Raw genomic sequence first — 24,755 nt, 5'->3', positions numbered from 1 at the left:
AGAGGGGTGGAATTGTTTGAATTTCCCGTACACTGTGCTCACACAGGCTCAGAGCCGTCTAGACTCTCAGACGAGGCTTCTTATCATTCTATGATTGTATAATTTTGGCAGATTAATATAAATATATTGCAAATTATAGAAATTCAGTCTGACTGAAGACATTCAAGATAAGTAGAATCAATCCAGCACATCATAATCAGGATAACATTTGATGTAATACACAGAACTAATTGCTAAAATTGCATCATGGATAATTCCATGCAGAACCTAGATTAGTGCCCTATTCTCTTAAGAGCTAAGTAAAGCCAGAACAAAAAAAGATGGAATAACATGGAGAACTAGTTAAGATTATGGGAAATGAATGAGCAACATCAAGATTCCTTTATTGTTATGTTATAGTACAGAACATGTAATATAACACAAAATTCCCTTCTGCCTGCCATAAGGCAGACAAAGTGTCACCATTAGTGTTGTCCAGAGCCTCTTACAGTATGAGAAAAAGAGAAGCAAAAGGGAGTCCTTTCAGAGTCACTGAATGTCCGTGAATTTGCCTCTAGAGCTCCTATTTAATCCATCAGCAACCCAAGCTCCTGATCCAAACTTCTGATACGATCAGAAAGCCTTCAGTGCCCAAGACCCTTTGGGAGCCCTTCTTGGCCTCAGCACCCTCTCAAATCCTAGTTCTGATGCCTGGTTCCCATGAGCAAGTCGTGGTAAACTACTGTATGTAATATATATAGTTGTCTGGGCACACCCATTGGCCGACTGTACCTGTAGCCCCTCCCACAGGCTCCTGAATAAAGGTGACTATCCCACAGTCGCCTCCTCAGTTCAGGACAGTTGACCAGCAGAGATGTGCCTGCATTCTATTGCATTCTATCATGTTTGCTCAACTTCTATCTTTTGAGTCATTGATGGTGCATCACAAGTCTCCAGCAGACTGCAGCCTCTGTGGCTCCCCTGACCACAAGTCGCCCTCAGCCTGCATGGGTCCCTCAGCCGCTGAGACCGTCATCTCTGTGGTCACTGTCCTGTTGGGTCATCTCCTCTGCCTCTCCTTCTCATCAGGAAATGTACTCACAGTTTCTGGTGCCCTGCACCAGTCCACCACTCACCTAGAGTCTGCGACCCCTCAAGGCCAAAGCTGAGCATCTTGGGCACAGACCCCCATGGTTACAGGATTTTAAAATAAAACATCATCAGCTCCTTCAACAGGCCTTTGAACCCTTTGGAGGTGCGCTGTGTCTGCCCTCTCCACTCTCCTGGGTCTGCACCAGCGGAAGCCCTGCCACCGCAGCAGCTCCGGCAGTGCTGCCATTTTTTTCCCAGTAGCCATCGTTTCAAAGTCTAACAAGGCTAGTTCAGTGCCAACAATGAAGCCCCTTTCAAAAGAGTAGTAGATGATGAAATAGTAATCCCTGCAAATGATTCAAGGAGAGATGATAGAAGTAACATTTTCAGCCTGCTTGAATTGTATATACCCATCTCAAGGTGGTGCATGCAAGCCAAAGCCACTCAATGGAAAAAAAAATACTTATATACAAACATCAGATTGCTAACATGGGGTAAAATTGACCCCTGAGATCTTATAAACAGTCATGGACTTAACAGTCATGGTTATTCCTCAATGTCAATATAATCCATACAATATTTGGTTGTCACAGCAACTGAGGAAGGGCGCTTGAGAGTGTGTGTATAGATTGTTTCTGGAGGCACCATGTTAAACTGAAGTGGAGAAGTGATGCTTTCCTGCAGAAATAGGTCCACTATCCAGGCCGAAAAGTAGATGCTAATGGCTGCTTCCTCTCAGAGAGAAGGTGGCAGAAATTCACCCTGCCCGCTAATCAGAAAATATCACCAGGATCAGGTCCTTCCTTCCTTGCATACTTTTTGTAGTCCCGTGAGATAAATTGTGTTTAATGACCCTCTTTCATCTGTAATTCCCAGTCATTTGGGATATCATAGTTAGCCTTCAAAATGTATGGAGTTGTAGGATAATAGAGTGTAATTCAGCGGCACGGGGCTCATGGGCCGAAAGGGTCTGTTACCAGACTGTATGTCTAAATCTGTATGTCTAAATCTAAAGATAAAATTTATCTTACCTTTTATTTCTTTTAATGGCAGTCCATACCACATTAATGAAAAACACTATGACCAGAAACACAAGGACAGAAGTCAATCCTATGACTGCAGAGCGAATTGTAGACCCCTGGTTCCCCTGTGGACCTAAAAGAGAATGTGACTTGAATTTAACATACTGTTTTGTCCAAGTTCATAAACATTTACCTTTTGGCTGAAATATACAATTTACCGTAAAATGGACATATTACTGTATAATATTTCAAAAATTGCATAATATGATATTATAAGAGGTGGGAATCCTCATAAGGTCTCGCTTTATGTGGATGCCTTTTATTATATATATCTGACCTTGATCATTTGATTCCAGCAATTTTATCACTCCATCTATTTGGTTAATTCTCAGGATATAAATTAAATCTCAGGAAAAGTGAAATGTTTGTTTTGAACTCTTCCAGCACTCTAGACCTTACTATTACTTCTAAAATTGCTAAAATCAGTTTAATCATTTAGGTGTTCTTGTTACCAAGAACATCAATAATTTGGTTAAGAAGAACTTTCTCACCTTCACGAACCACGCCAAGAAGTCTTTAGCTCAATGGTCTCCTCTCTCAGTGTCCTTAATTGGATGTATTTAATGAGATTAAGATGAATATCCTACCTAAGTCCCGATATACTTTTCAAGCTGTACCTATATTTGTTCCCAAAACCTTTTTTTGATACGCTTGATTCAATTATCTCTTCTTTTAAAATATTGAAAATGAAATAAAAATTGCATAATTCTTCATCAGCTGGAGGGATCATTCTATGAAACATCTCAGAATGCAAATCCTTTAGGTTCTGGTATGCTGAGGTATTCTAATTCATTTATAATTATGTTAATCAATTTAAATAGTTCTTAAATGTGACTGATGAGGCTATTCCAGGGACAACCATCATGGCCTGCCAGCTGAAGCCCCTTTACTACTATTGGTTGACTTCCCTTTGCAAGATAACTCTGGAACAGAGGGTCATCTCATCCAATCCTCTGTATCTGACAATCCAGATCACACCTCCCCCTTACTCTTTGCTTACTGACATTTTTCAATACCTTGATGAAGGGCTCTTTGCTATTTAAAGGACAATTTGACATGTGAGTTTCTCCGGCATTGTGTGTTTTCACCAAACCAGTCCAGTCTTGTTCTGACACTCAAGTCTGCTAGAGCAGTCATTCTCAGACTTTTAGGAGGAAGGAATGGGCTGAAATCATAATTGTTAAAAAAAAATTAAATGTAGAAGCTAGGAGAGAAGTACGGAAATTAGTAAAACTTGACTGCTTCACATGGAAGGGGTCCCATAAACTTTGAGAAGGATCCAAATAATGGTTGAGAATGGCTGTATTAGAGGAAGTAATAGACCTAGAACTAAATATGGCTCTACCTCCCTGTTTGAAAGACCTCGATCCACCAATATCCATTATTTATTGTTGGTTAGTCAATTCTGTATTCAATAATGCATTTTCCCTTAATTCCACATTGGATCCACAATGATTAACCCATCCCACTTCAAGTCAAAGTTTATTTTATCCCTAACAGTGTTTCTAAAAATTTCTTTCCACTGACATTAGAAGTATAGTTTCATGATTTATCCCTGTGCCTTACTTTGAATGCTGATGTACTCTGACTAACATCACCTGTGTGCAATGAGATCAATGCCTTTGCTATTTCTACCTCAAATATTGGAAATCTAGAATGACTTCCATTTAGGTTAGGGGACTTACCAGTCTTCACCAGTTTTACATCTGCTCAATTGAAAATAAAAGCTGAAATCTCTCAGTGGGCCAGGCAGCATCTATTCTCTGTTACTTGTCTATCATAATATTCACTCCCCTATTTTAATGTCAGTTTCATATCTTATGCTTTCATAGTTGAGGACAGAGGGAAAGTAGACATTCAATATTTTATCAAGTCAAATTTATTGTCATCTGATTATACAAGTACAGTCTGACCTTGGTGAAAAACATGGAGACACACACACAAACATAACTCACAAACAGACAAGCAATACATATGCAGTACAAGTGTTCATATCTACACATAAATAAATAAATATTGTTTTGTAAATGTGCGAGTCTTGGATGATTAGTTTGAGCAGTTCCCTTGGTCGTTCAGTGTTCTCAAAATTTTCCATATCTAACATTTTCCCTTGGCTGACAATGGAAATATAGACACCTTATTCAATTTGGAGGACACTGCTGTGCTGTGGAAGCTCACTGCCCAGAAAGACTCAAGTTCCTTTCCTTGAGGAAAGAGCAGCAGAATGGGGTTTTTGAAGAGGCTTATCACCAACCTTGGACTCCTCAGAGTTCAGTTTGGAAGAGGGAATTTGGGATGAATACAGAATTCTTGATAGTTTTGACAGTTTGGGCTTATTTTGGAATCATGATAGAACAAGCTATCAAAGCATTGATTGATTTTGTAGGCACAACTTGTTTTAGATTGAAAACTATTGCTATTGATAGGTATTGAAAACCAAGACACAAATCAGAGGCCTTCATATCTAAAAGCAAGTTCACTGGAGACACATAGGGGATTACAGATGCTGGAATCAGAAGCTAAATATAATCTACTGGAGGAACTCAGTGGGCTGGGCAGCATCAGCATATTATGTTTTGGGCTAGAGTCCTTCATCAGTTCTGGAAATGCAGAGAATAAAAGCAGGTTTATCATTATTCTATCCACAATGGCCATCCTGAGCTTCAACTCTCCTTCCCATTCCCACATCAACCTATCTGTCCTGGGCCTTCTCATTTATGGAAATGCATGAAGATAATATGTGCCACATATTGTTGCCTCACAGAAACTGTTTGAAAGCATCTGACACAAATTGAGGTCCATTGTCTGAAACCAGTTCTATGGGTAATCCATATGCTGCAAGCACACCTCATAGTTTATTGTTTTGACCGCATTGGCACTACTATAAGGCATCCACAATAATCAGAAAAAATTTCCCCATAAACAGACCAGCAAAATCAATGTGAATTCAGTTGTGATGGCCATTTACTAGTAAGTACAAAACATTTGTACGAGAGGAAAGAGTGTTGTGGGAACATACATGCACAGGTGACATCAGGTACGTAGTTTGCATTGTTGAGAGAGTTTCAGTCTGGCCCCATCTTCAAATGAATAAAGACATGCTTACATCTTTGCTCAAGTGATGTTATTTCCAAAGGGAAAATACACTGGATTCTACAATGCCAGGGTGAGGCCCAATGTAAGCTAGAACAATGCCTCATATTCTGCCTGAGCAGTCAACTGCTCAGTGGTATGATCATAGAATTTTCTAATTTCAGGTAATCTGTCCCCTTTCTTTTCTTTTGTATCCTTTCTTCTCTTCCCTGCCATTTTTTTGACACATTTCTCATTCAGTTACCCCCCCCCCAACCCATTCTCATACCCTCACTCCTTTTTTGTTCTATTTACACCCCCATCTCCCCACTGGATTCTTCTGATTTCTTTAGTACCAGAAGTATGTTTAGATTCCCCAGATTTGACCTCCAACCTCTCTTCCTCCTCACCAGCTCTCTCTCTCTTTGTCTCTCAAGGTCAGGATAAGCAAAAGTTGCTGTTCAATTAAGTTTTCAGCTTCCATTTAAAATGAATTTGTCTGCACACCAATTAAACAAGTAAAATATCTTCCTTTTCAAGTTACATGTTTATGTTATACAATATATACAGTAGATGCATAAGAAGCAGCTCTTTAAATACCTGTTATTTTGTCAGGTGAATATACCAGCATCCCTTCAGTGGGTGCCAGCGATCCATTGTTTGCTTCAGGTATCACTCCCAATAACTTGCACATCAAAGGATAGATGTGAATACTGTCAAAGGGTTCTGCCAAATAAGAACTCTTAAAATCTGGGCCAAATGCTCGGAAAATTATTTTCATATCCATTTCTTCATTGTCAAATCCATGGTCTCCTTTGTTGACATAAATTATGATTCTCTGAAATGATAAATAGTCACTCTCTAGCATTCTCAGGTTGCTCAGACAGTGAAAATATCCAGTATTTTGTTTTGTATTCAAAAATTTACAGTAGTTGTCTTATAAACTAATCAAATTTGTAATCTTTTTATTGAACTTGAGATCATATAGGCCCTGGATTTGCTACAAAAATAATGGCGAGGCTAATGTCCGCCCATGTCCTATCTTTAAACAAAGTAAGGGATGCAGTTCAATTGGGAATCTGGAAGCCAATTAAGAAAATGGTGTGATGAAAACCATAAGTAGAAAAGAAAAGTGAAAATGAAGTGGCAAAGACCATTTCAGTGATCAGTGAAGTTTGTTAAAGTGAGCTGGTACTACAGTGTTGGGATTTCAACTTTTCTGGACGTGCTGAGAATGGTAAAGAGAATATGAAGGCTTTTCCATTCGTTCTATTTCACAGCATCTAGCAGTACAGCTGGAATGGTGTGTAGCAAGAATTGGTTTGCTTGTGAAGAAAAGTAGCAGGGAGTACTCAAAAGTGCTGGAAAAACTAAGCAGATCGTGCAGCATCCATAGAAAGTAAAAGACAATCAACAATTCAGGCCTGAGCCCTTTGTCACATTCCCAATGAAGGGCTCAGGCTCAGTGGATGCTGAGTGACCTGCTGAGTTTCCACAGTACTTGTGTGCATTGCCAGGACCCCAGCTTCTCTAGATTTTCTTGATTAACTCCTAAAGGTAAAATAGGGGTACAGAATTAAAGAGAAAGAAGGGCAGCATATTTTAGAAGGTAGCAGGACTAATGCCTCATAGTCCCAGTGATCAAGGCACGATCCTGCCCTCCGCTGCTGTCTGTCACGAGTTGGCACCTTCTCCCACATCGCAAAGGCATGTGGATTGGTAGGTCAACTTATCATGATAAATTGCCCATTGTATCAGTGGCAGATAGAATGAGAAAGGTGGGAGAAAAAAATGGGATCAGGGTAGGATTAGTGTAAATGGGTGCTTCATAGTCAGCCGAAGGCTGTATTACACCTTCCCTGTACAATGACTATGACTACGTAGCCATTGCTTTGTTGTTGCGGTGTTTTCTGCTGCCTGAATGAACAGGACAGAGCAAACAGACAGAATAAAGCATGAATCAGCACACACACAGACTTTTTTTTTAGACCATCAACACAGAAACAGGTCCCTGCAGCTCATGATCCCTTCTCCCCTAAAATCATAAATCATTTGTAGTAGTTGTTGACAAGACAGTGGAAAGAAATAAGCATGTTCTAAAGGAACATACATCAGATTACTTTGCCATTCACAATTACTGTTTGTTCATAATGGCCATATATACAGAATATGCAGATTCATGACTTTGATTGCGTTACATTGACTCTCAGCTGCCATACAAATACCTGTCTTATTTACCCCTTCCTTAATTAAAAAGAAGCAATTGCATTTGCCACTTACCCCATTTACATTGTAGCCATTGTCTCCATAAACAAGGATGGGCAAAAGACGATCATTTTTACTGTAGTGAAACCTTTCCGAAAATTCTTCCTTTTTATATACTTTTAAGTGAGGATGTGCATTCTTCAGTGCCTGGTAGACTTCTTCAGTTTTTCCTTCTTTTGGCATAAGCATTCCCAATCCTCCATAGTCTAATAATTCAAACTTAATATTTTTAAAATTGATATATTTTGACAGATGGATTTCATCAACCTCAGGGGATTTCTTTATTGTTGTCATTCCATGGTCTGAGGTTATTATTACATTTAATCTGTCCTTCAGATTATACCTATCAATACTAGATACTAAATAGCCAATGGTTCGGTCGATTTGTCGGATTATATCTCGCCTCTGTGGTGTTTCTGGACCCAATTTGTGCCCAACATTGTCAGGTTCTCCGTAGTAAAGAGTAACAAAATCAAAGTCTTCTTTTTCAAACCAATCCAAGACCATATCAATATTGACTCTCCATTCTGTCTCATTCGAATCTGGATGAGTAAGTGATTCCCCCAGAGATCTGTACACTGCTTGCCCACCATAGGTCACATTTCCTCCTGGGTAATGGAACGATGCAACTTTTTTTCCCTGAATGCAGAATTCAAAATAATCTTGTTATGTGCTATTTCCGAATGATGAAAATTAACTCCCCATAATTTGCACATCTGTGAGGCAACAATATGTGGCACATATTATCTTCATGCATTCCCATAAACGAGAAGGCCCAGGACAGATAGGTTGATGTGGGAATGGGAAGGAGAGTTGAAGTGGCCTGCAGCCAAACATGTGAGAATGCTGTCAAAAGGCTCTTGGTAGTGGCTCGTTCAGTGCTTCAATGGGAAAATGTACTTCATGTGTACTATCTGGGAAGAATAGTGGCTGAATCAGCCTGATGAGTTAGCCAGAATGAGAGTATGATTGTTACAATATAGTTTTTGACATGACTGGATGGAAAATGAATAGAAATCCCACTTCTAGTTGCCCCGCTGTCCTTAGAAAGGCCAAGCTCCTTAAACATTCATTATAGTGAAATATGCCTTTACCTCCCTGTTTGAATCCATCTCATTATACTTATCTTTTCCACAACTCCCACTAAAGTAATTAAAAAATTTAAAGGGTTAGGTTTTACACACAGATGATGGTCAATATCCAGAGCAAGGTTCCAGAGGAGGTGGTGGAAGCTAAAGGCCTTTGGACGGGTATTTGGATAGGAAAGACATAGAGGGATAGGGGACTAATGCTGGCAAATGGTATTATTAGTAAAGAGAGGCATCACAGTGGGCATGCACGAGATAAGCCAGAGGGCTCTTTTTTGTGCTGAATGATTCAATGATTCCAATTAATTTGGTGCTTGGATGATTTGTGTAACAATTAAAGCAAATCCAAGTACAAACAAACCTGATTTTGAGCTGTAATCCATAAAGGAAGTATTCCATTATCCCACCATTCAGTCTTCCCTAATGTGAGTTTATGTGGTAGTTTAAGCATGGACTTTGTGTTGTAAAACATATTGTGAACAACTCCATGATCTTCAATCCACCGCCCTGTGAAAGAAAACAAATGTAACTTCAGCAACTTAACCAACATGGGACAGAGAGCAGCATTCTCAAATAGAATACATTATACCCTGCTCCATTCTAAAATAATTAATGTCTTGCTTAAAAGTTGGAAACTAAGATGTTCATTTCATAGGGTGGCACGGTTAGCGTAGCAGTTAGCTCAACAGCGATCAGGACTGGGGTTCAAATCCTGCACTGACTGTTTGTACCTTCTCCCTGTGTCTGTGTGTGTTTTCTTTGGGGCCTTCCACTGTTCAGAACATACCGGGGGTTGTAGGTTAATCGGGTGTAAATTGGGCGGCATGGTCTGTGATAGTACAGATCTATCACCAATGTACATAGTGTATATAGTTACTGTATCTAGACTGTGCTTACAGCGATTGGCTGAGAGCTAAGCCACACCTATTGTCTGGGCTTTAAAGGGTTGTGTCCCTAGCCAGGTCGGATCATTCCGGACTGGTCGGCCACCTGTGAAGAGCTCCGGTCTTTTGCTAATAAAAGCCTTGGTTTGGATCAACAAGTCTTTGGTTCTTTCGACAAGCTCTACATGGTCTCATGGACCAAAAATGGTCTGTTACCATGCTGTACTGTATGTCTAAATTTTAAAAATATCTCAGATCATTGGATTTGTTCTTCCCTATTCCTTATGTTTTGAAGAATTTTCAGGGGCAACAAAATGGTTGAGACAGTAGTTGGGTCTCCTACTGCATCCCAAGACATGGATGGGTAGGATAATTTATAAACTACCTTTGGTGACTGGTAGAATTGGGAGGAGTTGATGGGAATGTGAAAAGAATAACATGGGATTAGTATAAATTGGTTCTCAATAGTCTCAGTAGACTCAGAAGGCAAAGGGCCTGTTTCTCTGCTGTATTAGAATCCAACAGATCTAACATTTAGCATTTCAAGTGAGTTAGTCATTTTCCTTAAAGTTACGGTAAGTAAATATTTCTTCTCCTGCTTGTGACATCTTATGTTATTATTATCAATTTGTATAGATTCTGTGCATACTTGAACCAGCTTTTCTGTGACTGGTTTGATGTGGGAAAAATGGTTGCAACTACAATTTGTAGAGTTCCTTGAGTTCAAGAAATATTGTCAATAGGTATTCAGTTTTCCATACATCTGTGTAGACGACAATAAAACTGTATTATTCACTTCAGTTTCAAAGAAAAATTTTGCACCTACTGGGAAAATGAAGTATGCACTGGGGCTGCAGGAAGTGTACATCTTTTTGGAAACTGTAACTAAGTTCCTTTATCAGACTAAACGATACACCATTAATTACCACAAAAGACTGAGGTTGTGAAACTGATAGGCTTTTATTGACTCTAGACTGGAGCAGCAACGAACCTCATCGACTGATCATGGCAGGAAGAGTGGGGAGCTTGCAAAGGGGTTATAAGTAAGATCGGTCTCGGGAGGCATGTCCAGCCGGCAGTAGTGTGGTTTACCACACTAAACAAAATAAATATAAAGGGGAATCATGTGCAAAATTCAGATCAGTTTTTCTTTGACAACATCTCTTTCCTCTGAATGAATTCACTTCTGTGTTTCACAATGACAGTCATAAAAGAAAGTGCTGACAGACCACTTGGCGTGCTGTGAAGAACAAATAATATGATATGCCCTTTAATCCCAGTTTATAGCCCAGGCACAAAACTTCTCCCTGAAATTTGAACTAAAATAAATCTATTAGATTGTTTACTTGTTAGGAGGATAATTAAAAATAACTTTAACCATTTTCCCACCATCATCGGCACACTGCGGAGTAGATTAGCTATAGAGTTCCCAGCATCAACGTACTGAGATTCATACAACAGTACAGGATAGGACAGGTCCTTTCACCCATGTGTCTGTGCCAAGTGTGATGTCAAAATCAAATTAAAACTCTTCTGCTTGCGCTTTAAAATATTTCTCCTGCACATCTCCCTTCAACCTCCTCCCCGTCGCCTTAAATGCATGGCCTCTCGAGAGTGACACTTTTACCCTGGGGAAAAGATTCTGACTGCCAACCCTATCAATGCATCTCATGATTTTATAAACACTAAATCTCCAAAATCATCCAAGTTTAATAATGACCACAAGGAAAGCAACATGCCTCCAAGATCCTAATATCCTGAAATAAAAATAATAAATGGTGGACACACCCAGCAGGTCAGGCAGTAACAAAGGAGAAACAACCTTAATACTTCAAGTTGAAGACCATTCCGATATAACCCCTTTTTTAAACATTTAAACACATTAAAGAAAACATACATATATTGAAATAATTTAACCAATTCTTCACAATTTTAAAATCTCCCTTCAGATAAGTAGGCTCACAGATCGTGGATGTGAAGTTCAAATGGCAAAACATAGTTACAGATATCAAAAAAGAATCTGTCGGCAAGTTCTGCATTTCAATATTCTCAAACTCCACTATATTGTACCTGCAGGTCTCATTCAAATAATTTTCATTCTAAAATGAGTATACATTCAATCAATAAACACTTTGAACAAATTCAACATAATCAAATTTTTAATTTAAATTTCATTTTCTCTGAAATCCCACCTGTGATGGTTGTGAAATGTGAAGGTGATGTCATGGTTACAAAAGGTGGATTAATATATTTTGCCTTCACTCCCCTTGTTACCAAGTAGTCCAGATGCGGTGTCTCTACGTCCTGATCATAATTCCAACGAAATCCATCAAAAGAAATCAACAAGAGTTTATTTGGCTTCTTGCTGCTGTTGGCCTGTTGGATTGGCACACATCTCACCACAGTTACCAAGAAAGATGTCAGTGCAATGAAAATTAAAGACTTCATGCCAGTTTCCATGTTGAGTTGAAACAATAATTCAGATGAGGTTGTTTAGCAACTGAAAGAGAATGACAAAATGACATGGGGCAACTTTAATCAGCGCTTCTGAATGTGATTGGTTACGTGTATCTTTTATCTTGATTTAAAAATACAAAGATCAAGTTAGGCTTTATATTCTTAAGCAACAATTTCTCTTATAATTAACCTGATAAATTATACTTATAACATTAACTTTACCAGACAAAGTTCAGCAGTTTCAACCCAGATTGAAAGAAAATTATGGCCTGTTGGGCAAGGGGTGCAAACGAGTTTCCCTCAGGTCATTCCCAGAGTGTTGATGAACAGATTAATGAGAAATTGTTCCCTGGAGACTATTATTTTAAGGTGCAACATGGTCATCATATGCTCAAAAATATCAGCTACGATCGTGTACATGTTTCTGAATAAACTGCAACCAAGGTCATTTGATAAAAGGATTGTGTCCATGGAACCAGCAGCAATTTACGACACCAACCACTGTTCAATGCTGATTTAACTTTCCAGTGCCATTTTAAAATTCTGCACCCTGACCTGTCGCTTGCTTAAGCCAAGTGTGACATTAATGCCTGAAGGATTCTCCTGCTGGAGTGACTTAAAGTGATTTGAAACAATTTACAGGTTTGCTTCTTTATGATGTTAACGTATTTATATGTGCTTGTTATGGCTTCAGGTGGTCATCGGGAGACTTACAGACTATGTTGGTGATTCAATAGTCTGTTATTCTGGCTTCCATTTTGATGGCGACTAGCATCAAACTACACGAGACAGAGTGCAGGTAAAACGCTAGTTTTAATAGACTAATATATACAACTTGGCCTTGCCTCTGTGCAAGCCAAGGCCAGAATGAAGAGAGATGAATCGTAACCGGTTTATATATGCAAGGTCACCAGGTGAGCCATCTGGTGACCTAGTGGTGTAATAACATACCACCACACATTTAACCCATAAAGCAAAAAAATCCGAACGTAAAGGTGGAGATTCTCTGCCCTCACATCGGAAAACTTACCTTCATGAATGCTCCCCGACCAGCTCCAAGGTGCTGACTACAGTAGTGTCAATGGTGGAGCGCAGCGCTCCACCACACATGATGAATGTACTGTTGCTGGCTAGGGGTGGACTGATGATATCGTGGTGACGTCGTCAGTCTGAGATGCAGGAATGGGATTTTTAAAACGCTGACATCGTGCACGGCCGGGAAGTATTTCTGCCTGGACACTGCAAACCTCCCAATCAACTTTCCTACCCGCTCTGGGGTCTCCATTCTCCACTATAGGGCTCTTTCCACACTCAGCGCATGGGAATGACGTCAACTCAGCGGGCAGCACTTCGGTACCAGTCACTCTGCCTCAATCAGCTGCAGAGGTGCCGCTATTCATGAAAGTGGTGCAAGAGCAGCCTTTTAGGGCTGCTCCATGAAAAGGTATGTTTGAATTTTTCTCCACGAATTTAGCCGACCTAGCCACCTTACAACAGAGAATGATGGGAAATGTTGTAGAAGAAGTAGGATGAAAACTGGGTGAAAGGCTCTCAGGATAAAGTTGAATGTGCATTGTGCAGTATCTCATTTAACTCATCTCAACAACCCAATTAATGGCCTCGGCCTTGTCTTCACAGACAAAGCCATGACTGAAAAAGAAAAGCCACCCTTGAAACTTTAGGGCAAAGCAAGGATAGTATTGCATTTCATTGTCAGTATGACAATGGCAGCTTAGCCTTTATGCATCTGTATTTTTCCAGGCTCCTCTAGAGATGGATGCTGCAGTTTGCAGTGAGTTGATTCATGAGGAAGACCATTATATAGAGACATTGCTTCTTCCCAATCTCTCCTGCAATTGCAAGAACACAAGTATGTTGGATTGTAGATCTCCACTGTTTGACTGCTCAGGCATTCCTTGCATGCACCTTATGAACTTTGCTACTTTAATGAACCAATTGGAATTCAACTCTCTCAGCATACAGCGGGAGTGTGATCACAGGGAGCACAAACTCCAGAAGAATGCCAGGTATCCGCAGTACAGTTGCAATTCCTTATTTCTGAAGCAGTTTGTATATCATCAATTCTTTAATGGGAATTAATGATGTGAAAAGGAAGTTCATTGAATAAGCTAATGAAATCCTATTTGTTTATAAAAGAGAGCTGACAGATGGGATTTGATACTGCACATAATTGGGCCCAGAAGACCTGGCTTGCTTTGCACTTCTCGTCATGAGTGGCAGGTATCTGGACAGGTAAGCAATGATGAGATGATGAATCCTGCCATCCTGATGGGTGCAGCATGTGGATAGGCAGCAGGATTGAGCTCTATAGTATTCTTTCCATAAAGTGACAAAGTTCATGAGGTGCAAGGCATGGGAATGGCTGGACAGTCGATGGCAAACTTCACCATAACTGGGCTTGTAGTCCAAAAAAGGTTATTGTTCTCTTTCTCATCAGCTGGTCTCATCATTTTTTTTTGTATGTGTTGGAGGAAAGCTTGGCGAAAAGCAGTTACGCATTTCAAATTCCTTTTAACACTAAATTTCCACAGCTACAGCTTGACTCTGCATGAAAGCAATCTGATGTTCCAAATCAGAATTCTAAGCATAAATGCTTGAGACATCAGCCATCAGCCCTCTGCAACTGGCTCCTTGACTTCCACATCGGAAGACCACAGACAGTGTGAAATTGGAAAAATAAATGTCTCCTCCTCAGTGACTATCAACATAGGCACACCTCATGGATGCAGGCTTCACCCACTGCTCTATTCACTATACACCCATGACTGTGTGGCCAGGCACAATTCCAATGCTATTTACAAATTTGCTGAAGACACCATGGTTGTTGGCAGAATCAGAGACAGCAATGAGGAATCATACAGGAGGAAGATAGATCAGCTCGTTGAGTGGTGGCACATAAACAACCTTGCACTCAATGTTAACAAAACCAAGGAGATGATTGTGGACTTCAGGAGGGAGTCAGGGGAATACGATCCAGTCCTCATCGAGGGCTCAGTAGTGAAGATGGTCAAGAACTTCAAATTCCTGGCTGTCAACATTTTCTAGGATCAGTCCTGGAGCTTCCATGTTGATGCAATCACGAAGAAGGCTCGTGATTTGTGAGGTGTCTGAGGAGATTCGGTATGTCATCAAAGACTTTCAAAAACTTCTACAGATGTTCTGTAGAGAGCATTCTGGCTGGTTGCATCACTGTCTGGTATGGAGGTGCCATTGCTAAGGACAGTAAAAAAAAAACTCCAGAGGACTGTTAACTCGGCCTATGATATCGAGGACACTAGACTTCACTCTGCTACCATTGGGAAAAAGGTACATGAGCTGAAGACGAGCCCTCAGCGGTACAAAGGCACCTTCCTCTCTGTTGCCATCAGATTCCTGAATGATGAATGAACCAAAGACATTGCCTTACTTTGACTTTTCTATTTTTATTAATATTTTTGTAAGGTGGTTTATATGAATGTTTGCACTGTGGACGCTGCTGCAAAACTACAGATTTTATGACTTGTTTATGACAATAAATTCTTACTCTAATTCTGAAGTTTCATGATAATTGGATCTACAAATGTCAAAATGTTGGTGGCAACCACTTGCATACGGGTAAGGATGGACCTGTCCCTGCTGCCCGTCATTTCTGGTTGGTCAATACACAAAGATTTACAGTGCACGCCAAAGGCGTCAATAGCTTGCACTATCTAAGTTCACAAGACAATTAGAGGTAAGAGGAGAAAACTCATTCTCTTGTCTTCTCCACTTAACCTTTGACCCCCTTACTAATCAAGAATCTATTAGCCTCTGCTTTAAATATATCCAATAATTTGGCCTCCACAAACATTTGTGGCAAGGAATTCCACAGATTCACCAATATCTTCTGTTCTAAATGGACGTTCCCCTGGAATCTCCCAGCACATCATCTTCATATCCACTTTATCCAGCCCTTTTAATATTCAATGAGATCCCCATTCATCCTTCCAATCTCCAGGGAGAACAAGCCCAGAGCCATCAAATGTTCCTGATATGTTAATCCTCTCCTCTGAATTACCTGCATCAAAATTCCTGTGTATCCTCACTCTGAAGGGACAGACACTGGGGCTTCCATTATCAAGACAAGTTTATTTTCACCTCATTGCACAAGGAAATATGAGAATCTCGGATGGTTAGTGTGAGCAGTTCCTTGGGTCATTCAGTATTCTCCTGTATCTCTTCTCTAATGGGAGCAGCTGAAAGATGCTATACGCGGGATGGATTTTGCGCTCCTTCTTCAGACATCGATCCCAGTTGATCACGTTGATGGAAGTGATGGGGTGGTGGGGGGGGAGGGAGGCTCCAGTGATCCTTTCTGCCTCTCTTATGGTGCTGTGGATCCATTTCTCTGCAGCAAACGTACCACACTGCAGCTGGCTGGGACACTCTTGAAAGAGCTCCTGTATAAGGTTGACGTGATGGAGCCGGTAGCCTTGCCTGCTTCAGTCTTCTCAGGAAGTGCAGTCGCTGTGTGGTGATATGTATATACTGCTGTGTAGGAGTGGCTGGTCAATAAGATCACTCAATACAGGGTGTTCTCCATTATTGACCTGAAGTCGGCGTTCCACCAACGCCCCCTTCACCCAGGAAATCACCAATATACTGCATTCGAAGTGGATGGCAGGCTCCAGGTGCCCTTCCGTGTTCCAGAGGGAGATGGATCAGATGGTAAACAGGCACAAACTGACAGCCACTTGCCCCTACCGAGACAACGTCACCATCTGTAGCCACGATCAGTAGGACCACGATGCGAACCTTGCCAAATTTCTCCACACCACTAGGTCCCTCAATTTGACTTGCAATAAGGAGGTGTGTGCTTAGCACTACCTGCCTGGCCGTCCTTGGCCCATGGTGTCATTGCCACCGGACCCCATCTGCATGCTTCTCCTCATGGAGCTCTCAATCCCACACAACCTCAAGGCGCTAAAAAGGTGCTTGGGGTTCTTTTTCTTCTACGCCCAATGGGTGCCCAATTATGCTGATAAAGCCTACCCCCTGGTAAGATCCACAAACTTCCCCTTATTGGCAGAAGCCCGGACTGCATTCACCCAAATCAAATGAGTCATTGCTAAAGCCATGATGCATGCTATGGATGAATCCACCCCATTCCAAGTGAAAAGCGATGCTTCCGACTTCACGCTGGCCTCCACTCACAACTAGGCGGGCAGGCCAGTGGCATTTTTTTCCCGCACCCTCCATGGCCCCGAGACACAGTACTCCTCTCTCAAGAAGGAGGCACAGGCGATCGTTGAGGCAGTACGCCACTGGTGCCATTACCTGGCCAGGAAAAGATTTAACCTGCTAACGGACCAATGACCTGTCATTTTTATGTTCAACACCAAACTGCAGGGTAAAATCAAGAACTATAAAATCCTGAGGTGGAGAATCGAGCTCTCCACCTACAACTATGATATCCTATATTGGCCAGGCAAGCTCAACAAACCCCCCCCCCCCCACAGATGTCCTATCTCAGGGGATGTGCACCAGTGCACATCTTGGCTGCCTCCAAGACAACCTCTGTCACCCCAGAGTCACGAGACTGTTCCACTTCATAAAGGCTCAGAACCTCCCGTACTCCATCGAGGATGTCAGGTTTCTGACCAGACATTGTCGGGTCTGTGCAGAATGTAAACCACAATTATTCCAGCCCGACAAGTCGCACCTCATCAAAGACATGCACCCCCTTGAACAACTCAGTATCAATTTCAAAGGGCCACTGCCCTCATCCAACAGGAATGTCTATTTCCTCAACGTCATCGACAAGTATTCCAGATTCCCTTTTGCTGTCCCCTGTCCTGACATGACCCCAGCCACCGTCATCAGGGCACTCCGCAGCATATACACCCTCTTTGGGTTTCTGAACTATATTCACAGTGATTGGGGGTCTCCTTCATGAGCGACGAGCTGTGGCAGTACCTGTTGGCTAGAGCCATAGCCACTAGTAGGACCACAAGCTACAACCCCAGGGGGAACAGCCAGGTAGAAAGAGAAAACGCCACTGTTTGGAAGGCCATCCTCCTTACCTTTAAGTTAAAAGGCCTGACAGTGTCTCATTGGTAGGAAGTCCTGCCGGAAGCACTCCATGCCATCTGATCCCTCTTATGTACTTAAAAGCCCCACATATGACCCCACATGAACACATTTTCCTTCCCCAGGAGGTCAGCGACCAGAACCACACTGCCTCCCTGGCTCTCATCTCCAGGACCCGTCCAGCTGCGGAAACACGCAAGGGGCCATAAAACCGACCCGTTGGTCGAAGATGTGCAACTCCTGCACGCCAACCCTCAATATGCTTACGTGCTGTACCCCGACAGCCATGAGGACACAGTCCCTGTCTGGGACTTGGCACAAGCTGGAGAACCCTACCCACTTCCCACCCCAGCCAACCCTGATCCCATCTACACTCACATCACACCCTCAGCGTAGGTCAATGACACATCCCGAGCCCTGAACTCCCCCTTCCAGCTGCTTCGACCACCATGACTGCCCCCACATACAGTCAAATCCCACTTCCTACAGAGAAACCCTACCTCCCCAGCCTCAAGACACACAACCGGCAACAGAGTCCACCACCGGCGGAGATGTGCAGATCACAGAGGGAGAGGAGACCACCCGACTGGCTGAACCTCTAGGATCTGGGGTTTTGTTTTAAAGAGGGGATGAATGTGGTGATATGTATATACTGCTGTGTATGAGTGGGGGGGCCTGCCCACTGATGACTCGCTCCATAGTAACTCCTCCCCTTATGACCTGACCAGCTACAATCTAAAGTATATTAAAGCCTATTGTTTCTCACTCTCAGTCTTTGGAGTCACTGATAGAGCATATCGCTGTTGCACCTTCCTGACAAGTGAGGAGATGATGAGTGCCCATGATAGGTCACTAGTTAAGTGAACTCCAAGGAACTTGGTGCAACTCATCGTTGTTACTGATGAGGCCAACTACTGTTGTGTCATCTGAAAATTTGATGACTGTTGGAGCTGGATCTGACGAAGCAGTCATGGGTCAGTAGCAGGAAGAGGAGTGAGGTGAGCACACAGTCCTGTGGTGCGCATTGTGCTTCCGACCCAGATAGACTGTGATCTTTCCATTAGCAAGTCCAGAGTCCAGTTAGAGAGAGGGGTGTTGAGTCCCAGCGAGGACAGCTTCCCCACCAACCTCTGGGGAATGATCATATTAAATGCCGAGCTGAAATCAATGAACAGCAGTCTGGAGTATGAGATATTGTTCTCCAGATGGGTCAGGATGGAGTGAAGGATATTCTGTGACCGGTTTCTTCTATAGACAAATTTAAATAGGTCCAGTGTCTCTGGGAGGTGTGCTTTGATGCATTCCATCACTAGTCGCTCATTTCATAATGGTAGATTTCAGTGTCACAGGGTGGTGGTCATTGAGTCATTGTTGTCACCCTCTTGGGTACCAGGGTAATGGTGGCTGTCTTAAAACCTGTAGGGATGATGGACTGCTGCAGTGAGGTGTTGAAGATATCCATGAAGACCTCCGTCAATTGGTCTGCGCAGTCCTTCAGTATCCGACCAGGTTGACTCATCTTTTGTAGGTCTCACTTAAAGAGGATCCTCTGCAGTTCAGTTTTTGCCATTAGAGGCCGCAAAAACAAGATGAAATGATGGAGCATTGTTGCTGAGCTTGTTTAGATGAGACTCTTCAGGAACCTGAAAGGAAAATGGCTGGCCATGATCAGTGAAAAAGAATGAATTTGATGATGGAGCCATTTCCGGTTTGTTATCAGAATGAATTGTGGTGTATGTAAGAAATAAGATGGGAATTGGCCTGCTTTAAAACAACATTGTTTTAAATAGTCTCGGGACCACTGGTCATGGATGGACACCATGAAGACTGTAGCAATCCTGCAGCAGTGAAAAACTGCAACTATAGACGTCATCTGCCAGCATTTTGTTCCTGACGTGAATTCTATTCCACCATTTTCAAGAAAGACGAAAGTGTATCCGTGAGTATTTAAGTTATTATGGTTGAATAGTTGTGGTAGGATAGAAGGTCATTGAGACTAACTTTACATGTAATAGCTTCAGTAGACACATTTCTGTTATACCTTAATGCCTTAGTCATTACTGTCATAGATGAGCATTCTAATAAATTGTTAACTTCAAAATGGTTTAACTCAATACATAAATGCAGTATATATTCATTATTATAAAACAATTACAATACATAGTAACTCACCATTAAAATAGATTGAGATGAATGTGCAGATGGTGATTGTTAATTAAGTTAAAGTTGATGCCAACTGCAGAGAAAGCCTGAAACAGGAATGTTTTTAACCTGTAGATTGTGACCTTAGTGCGGACCCAGGAGAGCGGGGAGCGGAGACACAGGATTCAACTGCCCAGTCCTAATAAGATAGCTCTGTACAGGTAGTCAAATGGCTTGTTATAAGAGCTGACAGTGTTTGTAAGTAAAATCCTACAACCACAGGGTCTATGCCCAAGATGGCGGTGCCTGAGCTCAACAGCAGCCACAAGGGTTGCAGACTCTGGGGGCAGGAGCAGGGCACCAGAAACAGGAAGAACACCACCCCCCATTGAGAAGAAGCAGAGACGACAACCATATAGAATGGTGACCACAGCAGTGGACCAGCGAGGGGTTCAACAGCCGAGGAACTCATACATGCTGTGGGTACGCAGCTGGGGGGGACCTTTCTGGACTTCGGGCTGTTGGTGGCTGACTCAAGGACACCAGGTATTGGAGCTGGGATTTGAGAGAGTGCTGAGAGCAAGAAGGACTCTCAAAGGGCCTCAGATACTTAAGTCTTCCTGATCGTATAGAAAGTCTGGAGCTCGGGTTGCCGATGGATCAATCAGGAGCTTCAGGAGTACTGGATGCCTATTCACAGTGACACTGAAGGGACTCTCTTTTGTTCTCTTTCTCTCTCGCTGTAAGGAGCACTGGATACCTCTAATGGCAACTGTTTGTCTGCCTTACAACCGGCAGAAGGCAATTTTGTGTAATATTACAAGTTCTCCGCTATTACTTGATAATAAAGAAATCTTGAAAGTCAGAGAGTGTCTTGGCAACAAAATTTTACTTACATGTACCAGAAATGCACTAACAAGAAATGTTAGAAATGGTTCTCAAAACAAATGAATTAGGAGGTTGAAAACAATGATGGAATTAAATCACTTATCAATGGACCAAGGACATTGGAGGTAAAGTACAGGATTGTAATGTGAAAGTCCAAGATCATGGTAGCAAAGTCTGACAGGGCTGATAACAAATAAAGCATAATATGGACTTTGAGGTAGGGGAAGGAAATCTGCAGCAGACAGTAGGTGGAAAAGAGATCATGTCAAAGCTACTCACAGGATGAACCTCTAAGGTCCTGAGGATCGGACAATGATGGTCATCTTTGTTAAGTATGGTTTCTTTGTACTGGAAGCAACTTACTCAATACATATGGTGTGCTTGTAATCAATGTACTGTTTCGTCAGAGTGAGCAAGTCCTTTCAGTTAAATTAAAAAGAAACATTTCAAAATAACAAATTAAAAATTTCAGAAACTTACAAAAGCATTCTAAACTGATTTGAGAAATTTGACAAGATGGGCTCCCATGAAATCTACAAATTCTCTGATGACACCATTGTTGCTCAGATAACTGTAAATGATGAGTTGGAATACAGGATAGAGATCAAAAATTTGGTTAGATGGTGCCAGGATAACAATCTTGCTCTCAATGTCACCTAGATCAAGGAACTTATGATATTCAAAAGGGGAAGCTAAGGGACCAAACACCTGTTTTTACAGATGGGATAGAGCTGGAGAGGGTTAGTACCTTCAAGTTCCAGGGGGTCCATACTGTATATCAGAAGGTTGTGCATTAAACAAATACTACGAGCAGCAATAAAAATAACTTCACCTGGACAGAGTGGCACTGTGGATGGTATCATCCATAATCTAGGAGTGTTTTTTTTTCAGAAGAATCAGATTTATTGTCATGAACATGCCACAAAATTCGTTGTTTTGCAACAGCATTAGAGTGCAAATATTACTACAAATTACATATCAAAATAAATAATAGTGCAAGAAAATAGGATAAAGTGAGGTCGAGCCTTTGATTCATTCATAAATCTGATGGCAGAGGGGAAAAGGCTGTCCTTGGGCAGCATGGTTAGCATAACAGTTAGCGCAATGCTATTACAGTGTCAGTGACCCAGGGTTCGAATCCCGTGCTGACTGTAATGAGTTTGTACATTCTCCCCATGTCTAAGTATGTTTTCTCTGGATGCTCCGGTTTCCTCCCACCTTTCAAAATGTAAGTTAATTGGAGTATTTGGGCAGCATGGGCATATTGTGCCAGAGGGCCTATTACCATTGCAAGTATAATTTAAAAGAAAAATTTGTGCCGCTTGTGATGTTCCTTTTATTGTAATAAAGAAACGGGTTCTTTTATAACAACTATAATGTATTAGTTCTAGTATTCACGACCTCATGGAGGCATCCGTTTTGAAGCTACTCCAAGCTGCAACAACTCATCTCTGACTCCTTCTAGTGGTCAGGATTATCAGTAGCACTCTATCATTACATTCCCTTTCCTTGAGATGTTTAATCTTACAACATGACACTCTAATACAGTATTCATTTCAATTTAAGGTGGTATGACACTTATCTTCACCCCCGTGTCCATGAGGAACCTGCGGCCTGAGATGCTGTCCCAGACATTCAGAAGGCTGTTCGGTTGGCTAGCTGCCGCAGCCACGTCGTTTCCCTGGAATGAACATGGCTAGCGGCACCTGCGTGCAGACGCACCCCAACGTTGGTGGGGCCTGCTCATGTAGTGGATTAGATTTGGGCGTTGTCCTTGGTGGTGGTCGTATAATGCGGCTGACTGAGTCTCTAGCTTCACACTTGGAATGGTAGAGAATGTTCACTCAAACTGCAACCTTGTGTAGGTTGCTGAAGTCTGCATTTCTGATGTCTTTGGGCATCTGTTCAAGGAATGTGTGCTCGAACATGAGACAGGGCTTGTGCCCTTCCGCCAGTGTGAGTGTGGTGCACTGAGGTAGCAGAAAGCAAACACAAAACTCAAAAGACTGTACAACAGTCAGATAAAAGTCTGAACACTAGTTCATGCTTCAGTGGCTCCAGTGTGACTGGCTCAGGAGGGGCCGGCTCAGGTCTATTCTGGTCGGCTGATTGACAGCCAGCCAGTTGGAGTCAGCCCCCTGGGGTCTATTCAAGTTGGCTGATTGACAGCCGGCTAGATGGAGTCAGCCCTTAGGTGGTCTTCCTGCAGGTACAGAGATCACCCCCTGCAGTAGACTGGTGGTCGTAACACCACAGTGAGCATCTCTTCCATGAGGACAGAGGGGGTCTTATCGCCTAGGCCATCCAAGTGCAGAAGCTTGGCAGCTCTCACATCATAAGAGATCATATGTGCTAATGAGGAGATTTTTCAGAGCCATGTATTTACCTTCCTCTGGTGGCGCCTGGATGAGGTCAGCGACTCATGTAGTGGCTTCCTGGTCGAGCGAGTTGATGGCATCAAATTGGAGATTATCTATTTGATCTGGATCTGGACCTTGCTTGGCCAAACCAAGTGTTTGTCCAGAACGTTGGCAGCTTCAACGCAACGATGCCTACAGCTGCTGCTTCCATTGTGTCGACTCTTCAGGACATGGAGACTCATCGGGGTCACCAATGTAGCATGTTGTAAGCGAGTACAGCTAAGAGACTGAGACCACAGGTTGTGAGCTCAAGTATTACAATTGCTCTATTTTGAATTCCATGCTGCAGCCCGTCTCTGGTCCCACCCCTAACATCCCGGCACTTGCGTCACGATGGCGCAAGCGCACACGCACCCTTCTGGTCTGGACTAGAGGAGACGGTCCCACAATGCCATCCTTGCCGCAGCTGCCCCGCCGATAAGTAGGGCCGGTTCGCCGCTGCAAACGTGCGTCACCACAAGCATTCAATTAAAACACTGGAATTTCTTCATCAGAGCAGCATGGATGCAACTTTACCAGAAAAATTGCAATAATTCAAGAAGGCATCTACCTCTCAAGGACAATTATTGATTGGTATTAAATGGCCTTGCCAATTTTCCGAAATATGAATTTAGAAAATTTAATTACTTTGAAAACATGAATAAGTAGATAAATAATTTTTTTTAAAAGAAAGTAATAACATTAAGTAATAGTACATTGCAAACAAGTAAAGAACTTTTAGAGTAAATCCATTCAATATTTGGTGTTCTATTTCTATGCATCTAAACCTGAAATCTGTTTAGATCACATTAGATCTATTAGTGATAATAGATGACTACAACACCCACAATGCATCTGACACACAGCGCAAGCGCATTGATCCAACGTCCTCAGCCAACAGTGCATGTGCAGCTCATCTCTCAGCCAATTGAAATGTGTCGTCATTTAAAGTGTACAGTGACGGTTAAAAAAAAAAGGTGAGCCAATGGGAAACGGTGATGTTGCCCCTGTGCGTCAGCGGCTGAGTGCGGCCATCTCGCGTTGTCAGGGGTTGTGGAGGAGAAGCGGCGCGGGGTCCGGGGCGATTGGAGTTCTCGGCTGAAGATTCCTCTCTCCCTGCCCTTTCCTCCCTTCCTCTTCGCTCTCAGGGGGTGGGCCGGGCGGGCGGGCGGACATCGCGAGATGCCGGTCCGCACCGAGGCGGCCTCCCTCATTCCGCCACCTCCCATCAACACTCAGCAGCCTGGAGTGGCGACCACGCTCCTGTACAGCGGCTCCAAGTTCAGGGGGCACCAGAAAAGCAAAGGCAACTCCTATGACGTGGAAGTGGTGTTGCAG

The 24,755-nt window shown here is 42.4% G+C and overlaps 2 protein-coding genes and 1 long non-coding RNA gene across 5 annotated transcripts in view; 2 read left to right on the top strand and 1 right to left on the bottom strand.

The window, feature by feature from the left end:
• LOC138747700 (uncharacterized) overlaps positions 1 to 15,445 on the top strand; it is a 22,584-nt gene extending 7,139 nt beyond the window's left edge. Inside the window, exons 2-3 of the long non-coding RNA XR_011347630.1 lie at positions 12,614 to 12,718; positions 14,472 to 15,445. This is a non-coding gene — a long non-coding RNA (uncharacterized lncRNA). The remainder of the gene's footprint in view (positions 1 to 12,613; positions 12,719 to 14,471) is intronic.
• LOC138747693 (ectonucleotide pyrophosphatase/phosphodiesterase family member 7) overlaps positions 1 to 24,501 on the bottom strand; it is a 26,453-nt gene extending 1,952 nt beyond the window's left edge. Inside the window, exons 1-6 of one of the 2 annotated variants that reach the window (XM_069907182.1) lie at positions 24,266 to 24,501; positions 11,655 to 11,962; positions 8,940 to 9,085; positions 7,506 to 8,129; positions 5,826 to 6,063; positions 2,103 to 2,226 (exon numbers count right to left, since the gene is read on the bottom strand). In XM_069907182.1, the coding sequence (XP_069763283.1) occupies positions 2,103 to 2,226; positions 5,826 to 6,063; positions 7,506 to 8,129; positions 8,940 to 9,085; positions 11,655 to 11,922 (1,400 nt within the window). In that variant the 5' untranslated portion in view covers positions 11,923 to 11,962; positions 24,266 to 24,501. Of the gene's footprint in view, positions 1 to 2,102; positions 2,227 to 5,825; positions 6,064 to 7,505; positions 8,130 to 8,939; positions 9,086 to 11,654; positions 11,963 to 23,404; positions 23,769 to 24,265 lie in introns of those variants that run through there. The other variant, XM_069907181.1, reaches the window with a different exon arrangement.
• Positions 24,395 to 24,755, top strand: part of gid4 (GID complex subunit 4 homolog) — a 40,562-nt gene continuing 40,201 nt past the window's right edge. The window contains exon 1 of one of the 2 annotated variants that reach the window (XM_069907185.1): positions 24,395 to 24,755. In XM_069907185.1, the coding sequence (XP_069763286.1) occupies positions 24,600 to 24,755 (156 nt within the window). In that variant the 5' untranslated portion in view covers positions 24,395 to 24,599. The other variant, XM_069907184.1, reaches the window with a different exon arrangement.

The sequence above is a fragment of the Narcine bancroftii genome, chromosome 12, assembly GCF_036971445.1.
Source record: "Narcine bancroftii isolate sNarBan1 chromosome 12, sNarBan1.hap1, whole genome shotgun sequence".
Classification (NCBI taxonomy): Eukaryota; Metazoa; Chordata; class Chondrichthyes; order Torpediniformes; family Narcinidae; genus Narcine; species Narcine bancroftii.
The sequence above is the reverse complement of the archived record's forward strand: the minus strand, read 5'-3'. Positions and strand labels throughout refer to the sequence as shown.